This window comes from Sorex araneus, chromosome 10 (assembly GCF_027595985.1).
Source record: "Sorex araneus isolate mSorAra2 chromosome 10, mSorAra2.pri, whole genome shotgun sequence".
Classification (NCBI taxonomy): domain Eukaryota; kingdom Metazoa; phylum Chordata; class Mammalia; order Eulipotyphla; family Soricidae; genus Sorex; species Sorex araneus.
The window spans coordinates 53,149,736-53,166,701 of NC_073311.1; the positions used below are offsets into that span (position 1 = coordinate 53,149,736).

Sequence of the window (16,966 nt, forward strand, 5' to 3'; positions counted from 1 at the left end):
ATCATGTATACCCGCCTACTCCTCAAAAAAACTGCAGTGGAAACTTGAGTCTGCGATCCTTAAGTCTGCTAACAGAATTGAATTCAAAGTTGTGAAATTAGTACAATCAATATTAAAGACATCTGCCAGTTACAAACACTGAGGTATTTACCACTGGTTGCTGCCATTATAACTCTTTTCTAATCACCACAACTAAATTCTCTCATTTAGTAAATATTTCATACCAAGCTTTAGTTGACTGATCCTTCTTTTCTCCCAGATAGCTCGCAGATCAACATTTTTTGCAACATAGAAAGTATACTTGAAACTTACTCAATGTTATAAGCTAACCTCACCTTAATTCAAGAATAATGAAAATAAATGGAAAAATTTTGTTTGCATGTAATCATTATTATAAGCACTAGTAACAAAAAATAGTTACATATACACGTACTGGCTCTTATTTTTCTATATGATTGTCACCTATTCCAGCAGAGATTTTATATAACAGTTCACTGGTTTGCAAAATGTTCCCAGAAAATGTAGGATAAATGTAGTGGATTTAAATAGAACCCAGACTTCTGAAAGTTGAGTAAAATATCTACAAAAGCTACCTTTGAACACCAGACAACTTAAAGAGACAAGAATATCGACATCAAATTACCATCAATGCAAACACATCATCGACTGATTTTAAAATGGAAATGCAAGAAACAAACCTCAATTTTGTCTGTTTTGGCATCTCCCCAGTATATTTTGCCTTCATCATAATCCAAGGCTAAACCATTTGGCCAACCAAGAGAAGTGTTCACCAACACTACTCGGTCAGAACCGTCCAGAGCTGCTCGCTCGATTTTCGGGATTTCTCCCCAGTCAGTCCAATACATGTACCTATAGAAGTACACAGAAAAGGAAGGAAGGAAGGAAGGAAGCCACATTACTAGAATGGTTATTAGGAATACAATTAGTCTATACACCAAATGAAAACTTTTAGAATATAGCATATGCATATATATTTACCTATTTAATACCTGAATGGGTAGCTATGTTCCTATTATTACTATATCCCTAGTGATATATGTGCATTTATAAATAATATGTATGTACACATATGAATATACATTTAAATATACTCATCCTTTGGAAAAAAGTACACAGAAAATAAGCTAAAAATAGGTAATAAACTGTAATTTCCACATTTAAAAAAGTTGAAATACTTCTCATATTACACTAGTATCTATAAGTTAGCACTACAAAAAAGGTAAAAAATGTACCACTTAAACATACCATCTATATGTTTTAAGACATTTATTAAGTAAAATTATACAGAGATGTTTATATGTACAATTTATTATAAAGAAGAAGCCTACAGGAAATTTTTAGATCAGTGTGTATTCTGAAACTTACTCTAAAAATAACTTCCAATAATGACACCCATTTTTAGCTCTTTTCACCACTATACTTTGTGATTCTTTCTACTAACAGTCTGTTGTTTTTCTAGAGGCCTGCCATCTCTGACACAAAAAGATTATCCCAGTAGCTTATTGAGATAACAAACTAACTCCCAAACTAACTTCCTTGCAATTTAAGTGGCTCTAAGGCATTTGTATATATAGAACTGTAATAATGTACCACTATGTTCAATCTCAGAATAAATCTCATAGTAACAAATAATATTGCTGAGGACTTAGAAAGTTGTATTTTCCTGCACTGTGGTCAGGTGGTATGATTTTAAAATAAAAATAAGACCAGAAGTAAAAGTAGCAAGGCCTGCCCAAATTTTGAAAATCAGGCAATTCATGTATCTGGAGAAATATACAGTAAGATTTACAATCCAAAAGTACTGAAGTGGGGTGAAAATAAATCTTCTATGGGAAGAGTTCTGAAAAGTTTCTTTCCACATTTTTCACTCTCATGATGCAACCTGGACAAAACCTGCAGCCAACACCCAAAGTCAGCAAGCATAGACTTATTTTAGAAGGGAAAAAAAATGCATAATATTCATGGAAAAAAAACACTAACAATTCCTTAACGTGAAACTTCAGTACAATCATTATATTCTCAAACTGAACAGTCATCAAAGAATTAAATGCCTTGAAAATAACACATTCTCGTATGTATGTTTTTAGAGACCTATAGAACACAGAGAAAGCTGGCAAAGTTTTCTATTAGCATGCCGTCTTACCCAATCATAGGATCTAACACAATGGCTCGGGGTTCCTCTAAGTCCTCTGAAATCAAGATCTTCCTCATGGTCCCATTGAGTCTTGTCACTTCTATTCGATCAGTGCCAGTATCTGTCCAATAAAGATTTCGGGCGACCCAATCAACAGCAATTCCATCAGGATGAGCAATCTGAGCAGTGACCACAAACTGACTTCCAGATCCATCTATGAATGAACGGCGTATTGCCCTCACTTCATCGTCAGTCCAGTAGATATAGCCTTCTACGGGATCATAATCTATGGCAATGGCATGACGAATGTCTTCTAACTGTAGAACAATGTCTGTGAAATCTGGTGTATCCAAGGAAATGCGTCTCAAGTCTGTCCTTCGGGCTAAAAGCAGTAATTCAGTGGCCCCTAGAACAAGAAAGTGAAAAAATGAAGAAAAAAATCAAAACCCATAGGCAAAATTTAGTCACTCTAAATAAAGATTGCAGAACTTCAGGAACTGAAAAGTAAATGAATATAAAATGAGTATGATACTCAGTGGGTGAAAGATAGCTCAAAGAACTATCTTACATGCTTTGTATGGAGGAGCCCAAGGTTTGAGTGGTCCCCTGGGCTGCCAAAAAGCTATCTCCAAGCATTACACATTGTAGCCCCAAATCAAAAACCAAACCACAGGACACTAGAGTCTATTTATGTAAGAAATGGAAAGTAATGTATTGCAGTAGACAAATGCACTATGAAGTCAAACTACAATGACTGGGTCCTAAAAATCAAGTTTTGATTCACTCTGGATTAACTCATTACTGTACATCTTTCAATTAAAGGTATAATGATTAATAACTACAATAGTGATTAAGAAGCTTAGGTAGCTAAGTATTTAAAGGAAGAAATAGACATATGATACAGAGATCCTTTGTTCAATTAAAAAAAAGAAATCTAGGACAAGGATCTTTTGTGAATTATGACAAAGTTTTAAAACATTATGAAGATTGCACAACTCTATAAATTTACTAAAATCATTATATTGTCACTCAAAATAATTTCTTTTTTGGGAGGTGGGGGTGGGGAGGAGAGTTTGGGCCACACCCAGCAATGCTCGGGCGTAAGTGACTCTATGCTCCAGGATCGTTCCTGGTGGTACTTGGGACCATATGGCATACTGAGGATTGAACCCTAGTTGGCTACAAACAAGGCAAGCACCCTACCCACTGTGCTATCTCTCTGACCCCAATGACCAACTTCTATAGTATGTAAATTATTATCTCAGTAAAGCTGTTTTAACAAAGAGAACTATAGGGCATTATCTGATGAAATAAGAACAAAGGAGGCTATGGAGAAATAAGATAGAATAAGAATAACATAGAAATTAAGACTAAGAGCTGTGAATCTGATAGAACTGGATTTAAGTAACTATAAAAATATAAGGAAAACACATTTCTCTAAGTCTAATTTCTTCATCACTATCTCAGGATTGCTGTGAGGACTCAAAGAGATCAGTATGTACATATAAATAAATTATTTCTAATTTTTATTTCAGCATTTTATATCAGGTTTATGAAACATTTAAGACCACAAATTAGTGATCAATGAAAACTCTCCACTAATGAAGGCATTAAGCCCAACCTTTTTGTTTTGATTTTTAATAATTCTGGCAAACCACTAATTCCCCCAGCCAAATAAAGACACTTAACCATAAAACCAATAAAGATAGTAAGCAAAGTGACAGCTGAAAAAGTGGGAGAGAAAAAAATCACAAAGATATTGGTCCAGAAGAAAATACTGGCATATAAATCACAAGCATCAATCTGAAATTATGTTTGAAAAAAAAAAATAGAGATGTAAAACTCTTATTACGGGTTTCTTGGCTCTTGAATTACGTATAAATTAATTATATCTTGGAGAAAATACATTCCTAAATCCCATAGCAAGCATCATATAGGAATAACTTTTAATATATCTCTCCTTTTAATATCCAAAACTATGCAAACAAACAAGTGAAGTTATTAAACTAAACAACTTGATCAAAACAGAACCCTTAACTAAAAGTTATCTGAAATTCAAAATACTAGTTAAACATGCTCATTCCCACTGTTGTGAGAGAGCAGTAAGACCACTATTGCTAAAATAAATCCTGTGATTTAAAGTCAGGCTACATTTTTAAACAAAAAAGCAACCTCACAAAAACCCTTTGTCTTAAATTGAAACCAAATTACTGTTTGCCATAGAAACCATCTGACAAGAGTCAGCCAACTTCACCTTTGACTATGTGGATAATTTATCAATGCCAAGTCATGACAAATACCCTATACACAGACTCAATACCATCTCTCTGATTCCCTAAACCCCTTGTCAGAAATCTTTAACCTGCTTTTGCTTTTCAGAGTCAGATAAAGAAGCCACTGCTAAATATAATTTTCTTACCAGATCTTGCTGGTGGTTAAAGAGTAAGATGGAAATCCATTGTGCCGAGAATAAAAAATACCCAGTCATCTATTCTTAGACATAAGGGTTAATTCCAGATTTTGATTATTGTGGACAGTGGTGCAAGGATTATAGGGGTGGAAATGTGTTTTCTCCATTTTGATTTTTGGACCCATTGGGTAAATTCTGAGAAGTAGGATTGCTGGATCAAATGGAAGCTCAGTTCCTAAATTTTTTAGGAATGTCCGTATTGTTTTCCAGAAAGACTTGACCAATCAACATTCCCACCAGCAGTGAATGAAAATCCTTTTCTCCTCTCATCCATACCAGGACTGGTTTTGTTCTTGTTCTTTTTAATGTGTGTCAGTCTCTGAGTTGTGAGGTAATATTTCATTGTTGTTTTGAACTTGCATCTCCCTAATTGTTAGTGATGCAAAGCATTTCTCTCATGTGCCTTTTCACAATAGACAAAATCTGGAAACCCAAATGTCCAAGAATAGATGGCAGGATACTTGAGCCTCGCAAGCTTCCCATGGTGTATTTATATGCCAAAACCAGTAACAAGCTGGATCTCATTCCCCTGACTCTGAAAGAGCCTCCAATGCGGCATCGTTGGGAAGGCCGAGTAGAGAGAGGCTTCTAAAATCTCAGGGATAGGACGAATGGAGAGGTTACTGAGACTGCTTGAGAAATTCAACAATCAACCGGATTTCGTGATTCGTGATTCGTGATACATACACACAAAGGAATATTACTCACCCATAAGAAAAGAAAAGTCACGAAATTTGCGGCTATGAGGGACCTGGACAGTATCATGCTGAGTGAAGTTAGTCAGAGGGAGAGAGAACCGCACAGAATGCACTTTCTCACATGTACAAGGAAACATAATGGTAGAATACTGAATACAAGACAACAAAAACAAAGAACATGAGAAGTGGTATTCAATAGAAAATATGTCACTTAAATGTTGGTGATAGGCTGGGGCACTGCTGCAGAGATCAGCACTAAAATAATGTATGCCAAAACCTAACCACGAATGACTTTGTAACAGGGTTGTGGGAGGGGGGGGACAGATATGGGGAGGACACACTATCATGGACAGACGACTAATATATTCCCAAACTAGAAACCCCTTTAATGTTCTACATCAAGAAACTCCATCAATGTGCATGCTCTATAGAGAATTAACAAGGAAAGGACAAGAGAGAGTGTAATTGTAAAGTACAAAAAGAAACAGTTACTACTACCTACTGCTAAAAACATATTCCTAACAAGGACTGCCTCAAAGAAATGAAACGTCACCAAATCGTTTTATAAAACAGCATGTTAAAAAAATTAAGTACCGGGGCTGGAGAGATAGCATAGCGGGTAGGGCGTTTGCCTTGCACGCGGCCGACCCGGGTTCGAATCCCAGCATCCCATATGGTCCCCTGAGCGCGGCCAGGGGAAATTCCTGAGTGCAAAACCAGGAGTAACCCCTGTGCATCGCCAGGTGTGACCCAAAAAGCAAAAAAAAAAAAAAAAAAAAAAATTAAGTACCAAAATAATTTGTAAAACATTCCAGCAATGGAATAAAAAAAAACTTTCACTATAACCTTACATTATTTTAATGATAACTGACTGATCCCCAAAAGCACTTACAAACCTACTGAGCTTACTACAGAGAAATAAAATGTGTCATAAAGAATGCTAGTTGCTACCTCGAGTTTTTCCTACTCAGATACCATTTTCTTACCATCTTTGCAGGTTTTTCCATTCTCTAGAAGTCTGACCCCCGTTGGGCAAGCACACTGATAGAAAGGCTTAACTGGAGACATCAAACACAAGTGGGAACAACCACCATTATCACTTCCACATGGATTTGTAGCTGTCAAATATAAATCACACTGATTAATACCAATGACCAAGAATGACCCCCTCACTCTGGTACACAAAGGTCAACAGTCCTAACATGAGCAGCTGTGATAAACTAAATTATTACCAAATGTCATTCAGGTGCTTAACAACCAAACCATCTGCAAGAAAGGGAATTTAATCAGTAGGAATTTACTTAATATTTTTGTACCCGGAGAGTAATATACAAGAAATGAAGCAGAGATCCCTGTCCTTTAAAAAGGAAAAAGGGAGGAGGGAAAAAAGGATTGAGACTCTGATCAGTATGCCCTACTAAAAATTTCAAAAAAATAAGAAAACCAAGTTTTCTCTTGTATATTTTACACTGTAAGTAAAGAGTCAAACTGGAATCAACTCACTAAGGAAAAATTTCAAGGAGGATGAGGACATGATAGCAGCCATGAAAGACAGAAAAAGTAAAAAACTTGAAGTGTGGTTCCAAACCTGTAAGGGACCAGAGAGGTAATCTGGGGAAAGGTGCTTGTCATGCATGCAGCTGACCCCAGTTCAATCCCCAGCACTGCATATGGTCTCCAGAGCACCTCCACGGGTGATCCCTGTCCCTGATCACAGGGCCAGGAGTAAGTCCTGAGCACTGCCAGGTATAGCTCAAAAACCAAAACCAAAGCATGTGAATGAAAGATTTTGTACCCAGAAGGTTGTATGCTAAATTCATAAGGCACACAGACCAACTGGGAAATTAAGGTTTCTGGTGATGAACGAGGACTAAAACTGAATGAGCACAAAAAAAGAACAGGCTGACAAAGGATACTGAAAGTCAAGAAAAATAGGAAGAATGCTGAAAAATTACTTTGAAAAGAGTACTATGAAGACAAAATGAATTAAAAGAGAAATTTGAGATACACAGATAAATTAGTACAATTTACACTATGCAAAGGGTGAATTTAAATCATCACAAAGTTGGGGCTGGAGCAATAAGTATGGGTAGGGAGCCTGCCTTGCATGCAGCCTGCCCAGGTTCTATCATTAGCACCCCATATGGTCCCCTGAGCCCGCCAGAAGGAACTCCTGAGCACAGAGCCAGAAGTAACTCCTGAGCATTGCTGGGTGTGGCCCCCAAACCAAAAATAAATAACCAAAAAAAAAAAAGCAATAAAATATGAAAGACAAGAAATAAAGAAAATAATATCAAAGATAATTGAAAATTTAGTGAAAGATAAATGATCCATAGTGAATCTAAAAAGGAAGAAAACCAAAATCCTAAAATTTTTTATTTTCCATATTTCTAGGAATAAGCATGAGAATAAAAACTTTAGACAAGAAACTAAATATTTTCTCTTTCACACAAGAGTAACACATACATACAATTATAGATACATGATCACCAGATTCTAATATATTATATTTATTTATACTTGACTATCTCTCTCCTCTCAAATGGAAGGACACAGAGCCATGCATAACCCAAAGCCCTTTTATTTTTTGGCTAATGACTACAATCTGAAATATTCTCGAACGCATACCACAATTTTATTTACACATAAGTGCCAAACACTTAACATTCTTGTACTCATGTTAACCCTAATTCTAGTCGTAAGCAATCACAGCCCAAGACACTGTAAAGACTGACCTAAAATAGAAGCAAAACTAAGGGAATAAAGTAAGTTTAGCAAAACTAAAGTAATGCACAATATAGATTAGGGAGGTATTTTATTCAGTCAGCTGAAATACTTCAATCTTTCAGTTGGACTAACAATTGATTTTCATTCTAATTAGAAATACTGCTTTCTAATCTCTCACATGAACACAACACACTAGGGGAAATAATATGAGTAAGAAATGCATTTTTTCTATAAAATTAGCATATGCATATGAGCTACCTCAGTTTCTAATTTTCTCTCCCCTCTACCTTCATAATACCATAATACCAGCCCCAAACAAGGAATGAAGTGTCTTATAGTAATTATTGTTTAACCAAAATATATTTTAATATTTTCCCTATTTTTATTCTCTCCTACAACCTTTAAATATGTCCTCCCTCCTCCTGTCCCTCACTGAAGCCAGACATCAAAATAGCTACAAAGCGATTCCAACATGCAATCTGAAAATCAAGATCACTTACCATTTGGCTGCCTCTGCTGGCTGAAAGCATGTATATCCATGGGAGAGAAGATGTTAGAATGGATTTCACGCAGACCCTCGCCAGTGTACTTGTTGCAAGCCAAAATGGAGTGTGTATTCCAGTCAGTCCAGTACAATGTGTCCTCAAATAACGTCAAAGCAAACGGATGTGGAAGGGAACCTTTAACAACTGCCTGCCTATTAACACAAAGAGAAAAATAAAAACATTTCTAAATTTGTGGTCAACACTTTCTCTCTGATTTAAAATGGCTTTATATTCCACATTAACATATATGAATCTCAAGTAACACACATCTGCAGGTCCAATACACCAATAAAAATTAATCACCTGGTAAATTTTTTTTCATGGTATCTAAAACCCCAACCAAAACCTGCAGAATGGTCTCACAACTAGGCAGCAGGTCCCAGAGTCACTACAAGTTAGGACAGAGAGAAGACCAAGTGTTAATACTGCTGTCGCTCCATCTCTGGATTCATATCTTCTTCCTCTCAAATAGTTCATGTTGTGTAAAGGAGGAAAGTAAACACAAAGGAAAAATATCCAGGGTTTACACAGTTGGCACTGGAACGTAGATTAAAATCAGCAATGCTTTTTCCCCTTGCTGACTGAAGAAAAAAAGCATCTGAGTCTCCGTTTCCATCACTACTTCTGGTTTCAATAATTGGGAATAAAAACATCCACAAGGCTAAAAAGGCTCTCTACAAATCCCAATCTCGTTCTAGCAAACGGTCACTTCACTTGGTTTTCTGCTGAGGTCAGGTAGCAAAAGAAAACCCTGCACTGGCATAATGTTTTCATGAGGCAAAACACATACAGAATCTCAAAAATGACTCACAAAATTAAAAAAAAAAACCCAAAAACATAGCAGGTGATTCAACAGGCTAAACTCAAGCTTTGCACGCAGGCGACACTTTAGTTCCCTGGCTCCCCAGCACCACGTGCTCCCTGAAGAAGTGCCAGAAGCAACGCCCAGTTGGAAGCAACCACTGAACACTGCTTGGTGCGGCCCTCAAACAAAAACAGAACCAGTTAACTTATTACTATTTTTTAAAGGTGGGGCCAGAGAGACAGTACAGTGGTAAGGTGCTTGCCTTGCATGCAGCCAGCTCAGGTCTGATTCCGGAGTGCAGAGCCAGGAGTAAGCCCTGAAAATAACATGTACAGATGCGGATGCTGCCACCGCTCCCCGCCCTCGCCCCCCCACCCCAAACAAAAGTAACAAGCCTAATCAACACTCAAGTCTCAGAACTTTGCAGAAAATCATGGGGGTTATGTAGTCAGTAAATAATAACCAACAGCTTTTTGAGGTCAAATATCAAGGAATATAAATGCTTATTTTCACTTTATGAAAAGTATTTTCATAAATAGTCCAAAAAGGAGGAAGAAAGAAAGAGTATCATAGAGTTGAAAAGACAACCCAATTTTAGGTCCTTGACACTGAGGACCTAAGAACTAAGAGATTAAACTCAAAAATAAAATCATTTTTATCTATGTAGAATTAGCATCTGCTGTTGCAAATAAAATGTGAAGCCATTCACTTGTTTTTATTACCATTTTCCCCCATTCCCTTCCACTTGTTTATGTGGTAACTGGGGAGGTGGGAGGGTCCCCCAAACTTGGCTGCAGTCATCACTGGTATCTCACACTTTGGGTTATCAAGCTCACTGGGCAGTCGCACACTTGAATCTCGAACCTGACATAGCTACAGTGTACCAGAGAAACCATACTTGGTGGGTACACCAGCCATCTCCAACAGCACACGGGGACACTGGGTTCACACTGCCCCAATCAAATCTAAAGGCCTCATATTTACAGGGCAGGCACTCTACTGCCATATTACTGCCCAGGACAAACCTAAGGTATTCTCAACAAGTACCACATTATTTACAGCTTGTGCTCAATAGACTGATTTTAGAAGGTCATATCTGAGTATCAATTAAAAAATTTGAAGATTGTACATAACATAAGCATAACTATATATTTTAGAACTTCTGATTTTGCCAGTCCACATCAGTACAATTTTCTGCTCACACTGTAAATACTCTCATCCCTAGTAGAACTGTTTTTCCCTCATTTCCCAAAAAGTAATAATGTCTGCCACTGAAGATTTTTTCCAATTTTTAAATGAGTAATTGCATTGTTTACAAAATTATTATTAATTATAGGAATGTTAATGTAATTGTTTATAAGTAAGCCTTCACAATTCAGACCAAAATTAACATGGCAAGACATAAAAAACTATTTTTCAATGTTGCCAAGTAACATGCTGAAAAAATGTTTTTTTAAAAAATACATAACAGGGGCTGGAGCGATAGTACAGTGGGTAAAAAGCAAAAAATAAAAATAAAAAATAAATGTAGCAATAGTACAATGGGTAGGGCATTTGCCTGGCATGCGGCCGACCTGGGTTCGATCCCCGGCATATCATATGTCCCCCCAAGCACTGACAGGAGTAATTCCTGAGTACAAAGCCCAGAGTAACCCCTGAGCATCGCAGGGTGTGGCACTATAAGGGCCTAACCAGCACCTGGTCCCTGGACCTCTCCTTGAACTACTGGCCATGTTTGGCTGATAACTTTGGGGAGGAGATCCCAGACCTTCTGAGCACCACTTTAGGATCTTTTATATATATATATATATATATATATATATATATATAAAATACATATTATATATCACTGTCACTGTCATCCCGTTGGAAAAAACCTCAAAAAACATAATCAGATCTTTGGAGAACCCAAGGTGAGGAATCCTAAACCTTTAAAATCCTTCATGTTATTAAAAATAGCTAAAATTCACTTAACGAACCAAATAAAAGAAAACAAGCATCTCTCCCTTTGTAAAAGCTATACTTATACTACATATTGGCTTACAACAGGTATATACTGATGATAAAACAGATCTGAGTTCAAATGATAGGCACAGTTACTTATGTAATTCTTTGCAAGCTTTGTTTTTCCCATCTGTACATAAAAGACAATAGTCTAATCTCACTGGGTTACTGTGAAGAGTAAGTGACAATACATGTAAAGGCATTTTTTATGCACTGTTATGAATTATTACATCAAAAAATTCCTCAATTTTAGTATACACGTGTATATATATAGTTTTGTTTTGTGTCACACTTGTCAAGTGCTCAGAGATCACTTTAGTGGTGCTTGCAGGACCATATGGGGTGCCAGGGATTGGACTCAGGTTGTCTACAAGGGTACAAGGCAAGGCAAGCACCCTACTCACTGTACCATTGATCTGGCTCTGGGATAGTGTTTTTAACAATTTGTTACTTTTGAGATTTATAAATAAGATTGTTATTTATAAATAAGATGCTCAATTTACAAACTGGATGCTTCATGTAGTAGTTTTTAAATCAATAGAATGTCCTTAATGTCAATAACTTTTTAAAGCCAATTAAATACTAGGCTGGCTTATTGTCCCAGATTTCATATAACACAATGTGCACAAATTGGGTAGACACTCTGTGAATGCTAGATAAATTAAATATTTTAAATCTGTAATTAATAGAACTGTAAGAACAGCAGAAAGAAAGCCATCATTCACTTTTTTTTTCCATAGTCTTTGGTGATTTACCTATTTGTTCAGCAATGGTAACTTATTCCCAATAGTGGAAGTAACTATACATTGTCCTGAACTTTCTTCTCTCTACTTGTGATTACTCACTCAGTTGGCTACCTCTTGGTTTCCCCCTGGAAACAAATTATTTCAAAGAGTTGTTGGCCATGGATACTGACAACAAAATCAGCAGACTGGATCAAAATCTAGCTCTTCAATGGCATGTCACAATAATAAGAGGCACTTAAAAACGAATCTGTATCACGGAGATTGAAGGGGAGAAACACCCTGGTATTGCTTTAATTTGTACTAACAACCTCAGAGTAGGATCTCCTTCCTGTGCCTGGCCATTTCTCTGCTTCTTTCAGAGGCCGCCCAACCTACCTGAGCACACTCAGGACCTTTGACTCCAAAGGAGTCTGGCAAGTGCCCCTTTCAAAATCCATACCAACTGGACTTATCCTTTTCACAATACTTGTGTACTTGTATGCATTTTGTTTCTGTGCCACTTCCTAGAAAGCTGTGCTCTGTCCCTGTCTCAGAAATCCCCATCGGTGTACATGATAAACCTTGCTGAAATGTGCAGCAAACTATTGCTGTCATAATTTTGACATCTGGACCTAACCCTGGAGCTTCCCCACATCACAGTATATTAAGACACAGAAGAAGATGACAGCAGTGGTAGAGGCATAGATTCTGAAAAAAATCTTCAGTGTCCTTTATATGACTAGAGAAAAACTGGGTCACAAAACCAAGATAAACAACATTCACAACAAACTGGAATCAGCACTGCAGTAAGAAGAATTAGGAAGGGAGTATTTGGCAGATAAAGCAAGAAAACACACCCAAGCACTGCTCAGGTGACACTGGTGGCTCCAAGCACCACCGGGTCTGGGCACTGATCTGCCAGGGCACTGTTGGGAGCATCCTTGGGAGTGGCCCCTATTTGAAAAAAGAGAACAGAATACACAAGACAGAGAACAAGGGAAAGCATGGTAAACAGACCCATTGACAGCAGGGGTTCTGTCACTCCAGGGTGAGTGACTACAATGAACCCCCATTAGGACTAAAAGAGTTACCACACTTTAATCCTCTGTGAACTCTCAAAACTGACTTCCAGGGCTCCCTTCTAGATACAAGGCCCACACTAAAGACAAATTACTTGGAGCAGAATGAAAAGCGAGGAACTTGAGTACATAAAGTGGAAAAATACAAGTAGGAGTTGGAGGGATGGGTAAATAAATGATCACTGTATGAGTGAAATGCAAACACAAAAGTTCGTAAGTTTGTAACTGTACATCACAGTGACTCTCTAATAAAAAAATTTTTTTAAAAAGTAGGAGCAAACACAGAAAATTTCAGAAAGCCAAATTTCCTACATACACATTCTGTGAAGTTTAAAAATTAATTATAAATTCTGGGGCCGGATCGATAGCACAGTGGGTAGGGCGTTTGCCTTGCACGCGGCCGACCCGGGTTCGATCCCCGGCATCCCATATGGTTCCCCAAGCACCGCCAGGAGTAATTTCTGAGTGCAAAAGCCAGGAATAACCCCCGAGCATCGCTGGGTGTGACCCAAAAAGCAAAAAAAAAAAAAAAATATATATATATATATATATAATTATAAATTCTGCCTTTTTCTAAAACCCAAGAATAACAATGTCACATGAAAATAAGAAAACAAATATATCAAGGTCAAATGCCATTCACAAAGTTGATATTAAGGGGGGTTGGAGTGATAGCACAGCGGGTAGGGCATTTGCCTTGCACGCGGCCGACCCGGGTTCGAATCCCAGCATCCCATATGGTCCCCTGAGCACCGCCAGGAGTGATTCCTGAGTGTAGAACCAGGAGTAACCCCTGTGCATCGCCGGGTGTGACCCAAAAAGAAAAAAAAAAAAAACAAAGTTGATATTAAAGACAAATTATAAAGAGAATAATAATATCTCAACAGTAAATGTATAAAGGTATTGGCCTAAAGCAAAAGAAACATATAAACAAATTTCAGAATAATAATACCTCTACAAACAGTAAATGTATACAAGGTATGGGCCTAAAACAAAAGAAACATCAACAGATTTCAAAATGACCTAAAACATGTTAAGACAACCTACTAGCCATTAAAGAGTAACATAAGTTAATAATCTCAAAACTGAGGTAACAGAATTAATGAATTACAAAAATAAATTCTTCTGGGGGGCAAGGAGAGGCCAGCAGTAAAGTGCTGTGGCTTGCTTACTGCTAACCAGTGACTGATCCCCAGCACCACGTATTGTCCCCCTAGTCCTGCCAGGAGTGACTGAGCACAGAGCCAGGGATAAGCCCAGAGCACAGCAAAGTATGGCACCCAAATCAAAACAAACAAAAATCCAAAATAGAGGTCCCTGCATGACACCTGCGTTCCCCAATATAGCAAAAAATAAATAAGGAAAAGGGGGAGTAGGGGGACTCCAGGCACTTCAGCCCTCTGAGCCCTGCAGGGAAAGGTCCTCAACACCATCCCAGGGGCAGCCCTTGAGCACCATCAAATGTCAACCAAAGAAGGGGCAGAAAAAAATTTTAATAAAAGAAATAAGTAGGGCCAAAGAGTATAGCAGGTTGGGTACTTGCCTTGTGTGCAGTAAAGCCAGGTTTGATCCCGGACATCCCACATGGTCCCCAAGCCCACCAGCAGTGATCCCTGAGCAGAGCCAGGAGTCAGCCCTGAACATAGCCAGGTGTGGCCCAAAAATTAATAAATAAATGAGTAAATAAAATAGAGTAAAAAGAGTCTTCAAGGTTATTTTTATGTAATAAATGACTTTAAGCACAAAAACTGATTTAATAGCATCAGACAGTGGATTTAAAGCTCAAAATTATAATTAAAAGAAATTAAAATGATGACACAGTAAATGTCTATTTAACAGGGGAAAAGAGAAACGATTAACTTAAAATAATTTAAAGAGAAAGATGCCGAAAAGTAAGTATAAAAAGAAATCAGACATGGGGTCGGAGTGATAGCACAGCGGGTAGGGCGTTTGCCTTGCACACGGCCGACCCGGGTTCGATCCCCGGCATCCCATATGGTCCCCTGAGCACTGCCAGGAGTAATTCCTGAGTGCAAAGCCAGGAGTAACCCCTGAGCATTGCTGGGTGTGACCCAAAAAGCAAAAAAAAAAAAAAAGAAATCAGACAAAAGCTGGGATATAACTCAGCAGTAAAATACATATATGTGTATGAGGCCCTAGGTTCGATCACTGGCACTGAAAAAGATAAAAATCCAGACATAAACTCATAAACCATATTTAGCAATTCTAACACTGAACAGATTAAACACTCCATCAAATGGCAAAATGCTATAAGCCTTAAAAATAGACTATAAACCAAAAAATGCAAACAAATTAAAAAATGATAAAGGTTTGTTAGACTAGATAAAACAAAATATCTAACTAAATGCTGCCGAAAAAGAACTGTTAAAAGATACAAGTTTTTTGGAAGGAAAAAGATTACAGCAAACTAACTGTGTGAGTCTGGAAAATAAATACTTTAGTGGCAAAAAGAAGTCACAAGGAAGTTCAATTTATTAGGAATCTATAACAATTATAAAAATAGTTTAGGTAGATGTGAAAACAGCCCCAAAGCAAATAAAACAGCACCTGACTGAATTAAAGAGTTGGAAAGAATAGTTCAAATAAGTCAGAGATCACTAAGTTCTTTCCTCATTATGAAACTAGGTAGAAAACCATCCAATACATAAACCTCTGAACATTATCAACCACGCAACCTATCATTTATAGAACAGTTCATCCAATAATAAGCTAGCAATAGTAGTATCAATTAATTTAAAAGATTGAAATATACAAAGAGCATTCACTGAGCACAATGGAATTAAGAACGCAACAACAACAAATCCAGAAATTCTATAAGTGAGACTTCTTCCAAACTCTACATTTTCTAAATTTCTCAATTTCTTCTAAAGAGTTTTTTAAAAAGAAAAAAAAAATAGGAAACATTTTTAAATATTTTATACTAAAGAAAATTATGGGGGGGGTGGGAAATAGACAAAGAAATAATACAATGGGCAGGGTGCTTGCCTTGCACGTGATTCAGTGGGTTTCAATCCCTGGCACACCAAATAGTGGGGGGGCGGGGGGAGAAGGGCCGGAGGGATCATATAGGAGGTAAGACATTTGTATTACATGTGACTGATCCTAGTTCCATCCCCACCACCCGAGCACCACTAAGGGTCATTCCTGAGCATAGTCAGGTACAGCCCCTAAGTACCACTGAGTAGAGTACCAAAACAAACCAAAAATGAAAATGCAAAAAACGAAAATTTGTGGAAAGTTACCAAAAGAGTACAGGTCTCAAAACCAAGAATCTAAATCCGACACATGTTCAATCCTTGACACCACATATGGTCCTCAAAATCCCAGCTGGAGTGATTGTTGGGGCCCAGAGTCACAAATAAGCCCTGAGGACTCCTGAGTAAGCTGGGTATGGCACAAAAGAGAAAAGGAAAAAAAAGGGAGGGGCGGGGCAGAAGGAAGAAAAGAAAACTGAACCCAAAGCATCCACAGAAACTAAAACACAAGGAAAGAAACTGATGGAATATAAAACAGAAAATAAGAGAAAAAAATTAATGAAACCAAATATGGGTTAATTCGAAAAACCATAAACCTTTTCCAGACTAAGAAAAAAAAAGGGGACACAAATTGGGAAACTTGTTAATTAAATTATTAAGCAAAGGAAGCATCATTATAACCTTAAAGAAATTACTAACTGTATTACCTAAACTATAATAAAAAAAAAAGAAATTAAATTACAAGGAAATGCCAAAACTCTA

At 37.4% G+C, this 16,966-nt stretch overlaps 1 protein-coding gene across 1 annotated transcript in view; it reads right to left on the reverse strand.

The window, feature by feature from the left end:
- The window catches only part of LRP6 (LDL receptor related protein 6), a 146,185-nt gene that overhangs the window by 58,308 nt on the left and 70,911 nt on the right, over nucleotides 1–16,966 (reverse strand). Inside the window, exons 4-7 of the mRNA XM_055118208.1 lie at nucleotides 8,551–8,747; nucleotides 6,310–6,441; nucleotides 2,165–2,561; nucleotides 699–870 (exon numbers count right to left, since the gene is read on the reverse strand). Of these exons, the coding sequence (XP_054974183.1) occupies nucleotides 699–870; nucleotides 2,165–2,561; nucleotides 6,310–6,441; nucleotides 8,551–8,747 (898 nt within the window). The remainder of the gene's footprint in view (nucleotides 1–698; nucleotides 871–2,164; nucleotides 2,562–6,309; nucleotides 6,442–8,550; nucleotides 8,748–16,966) is intronic.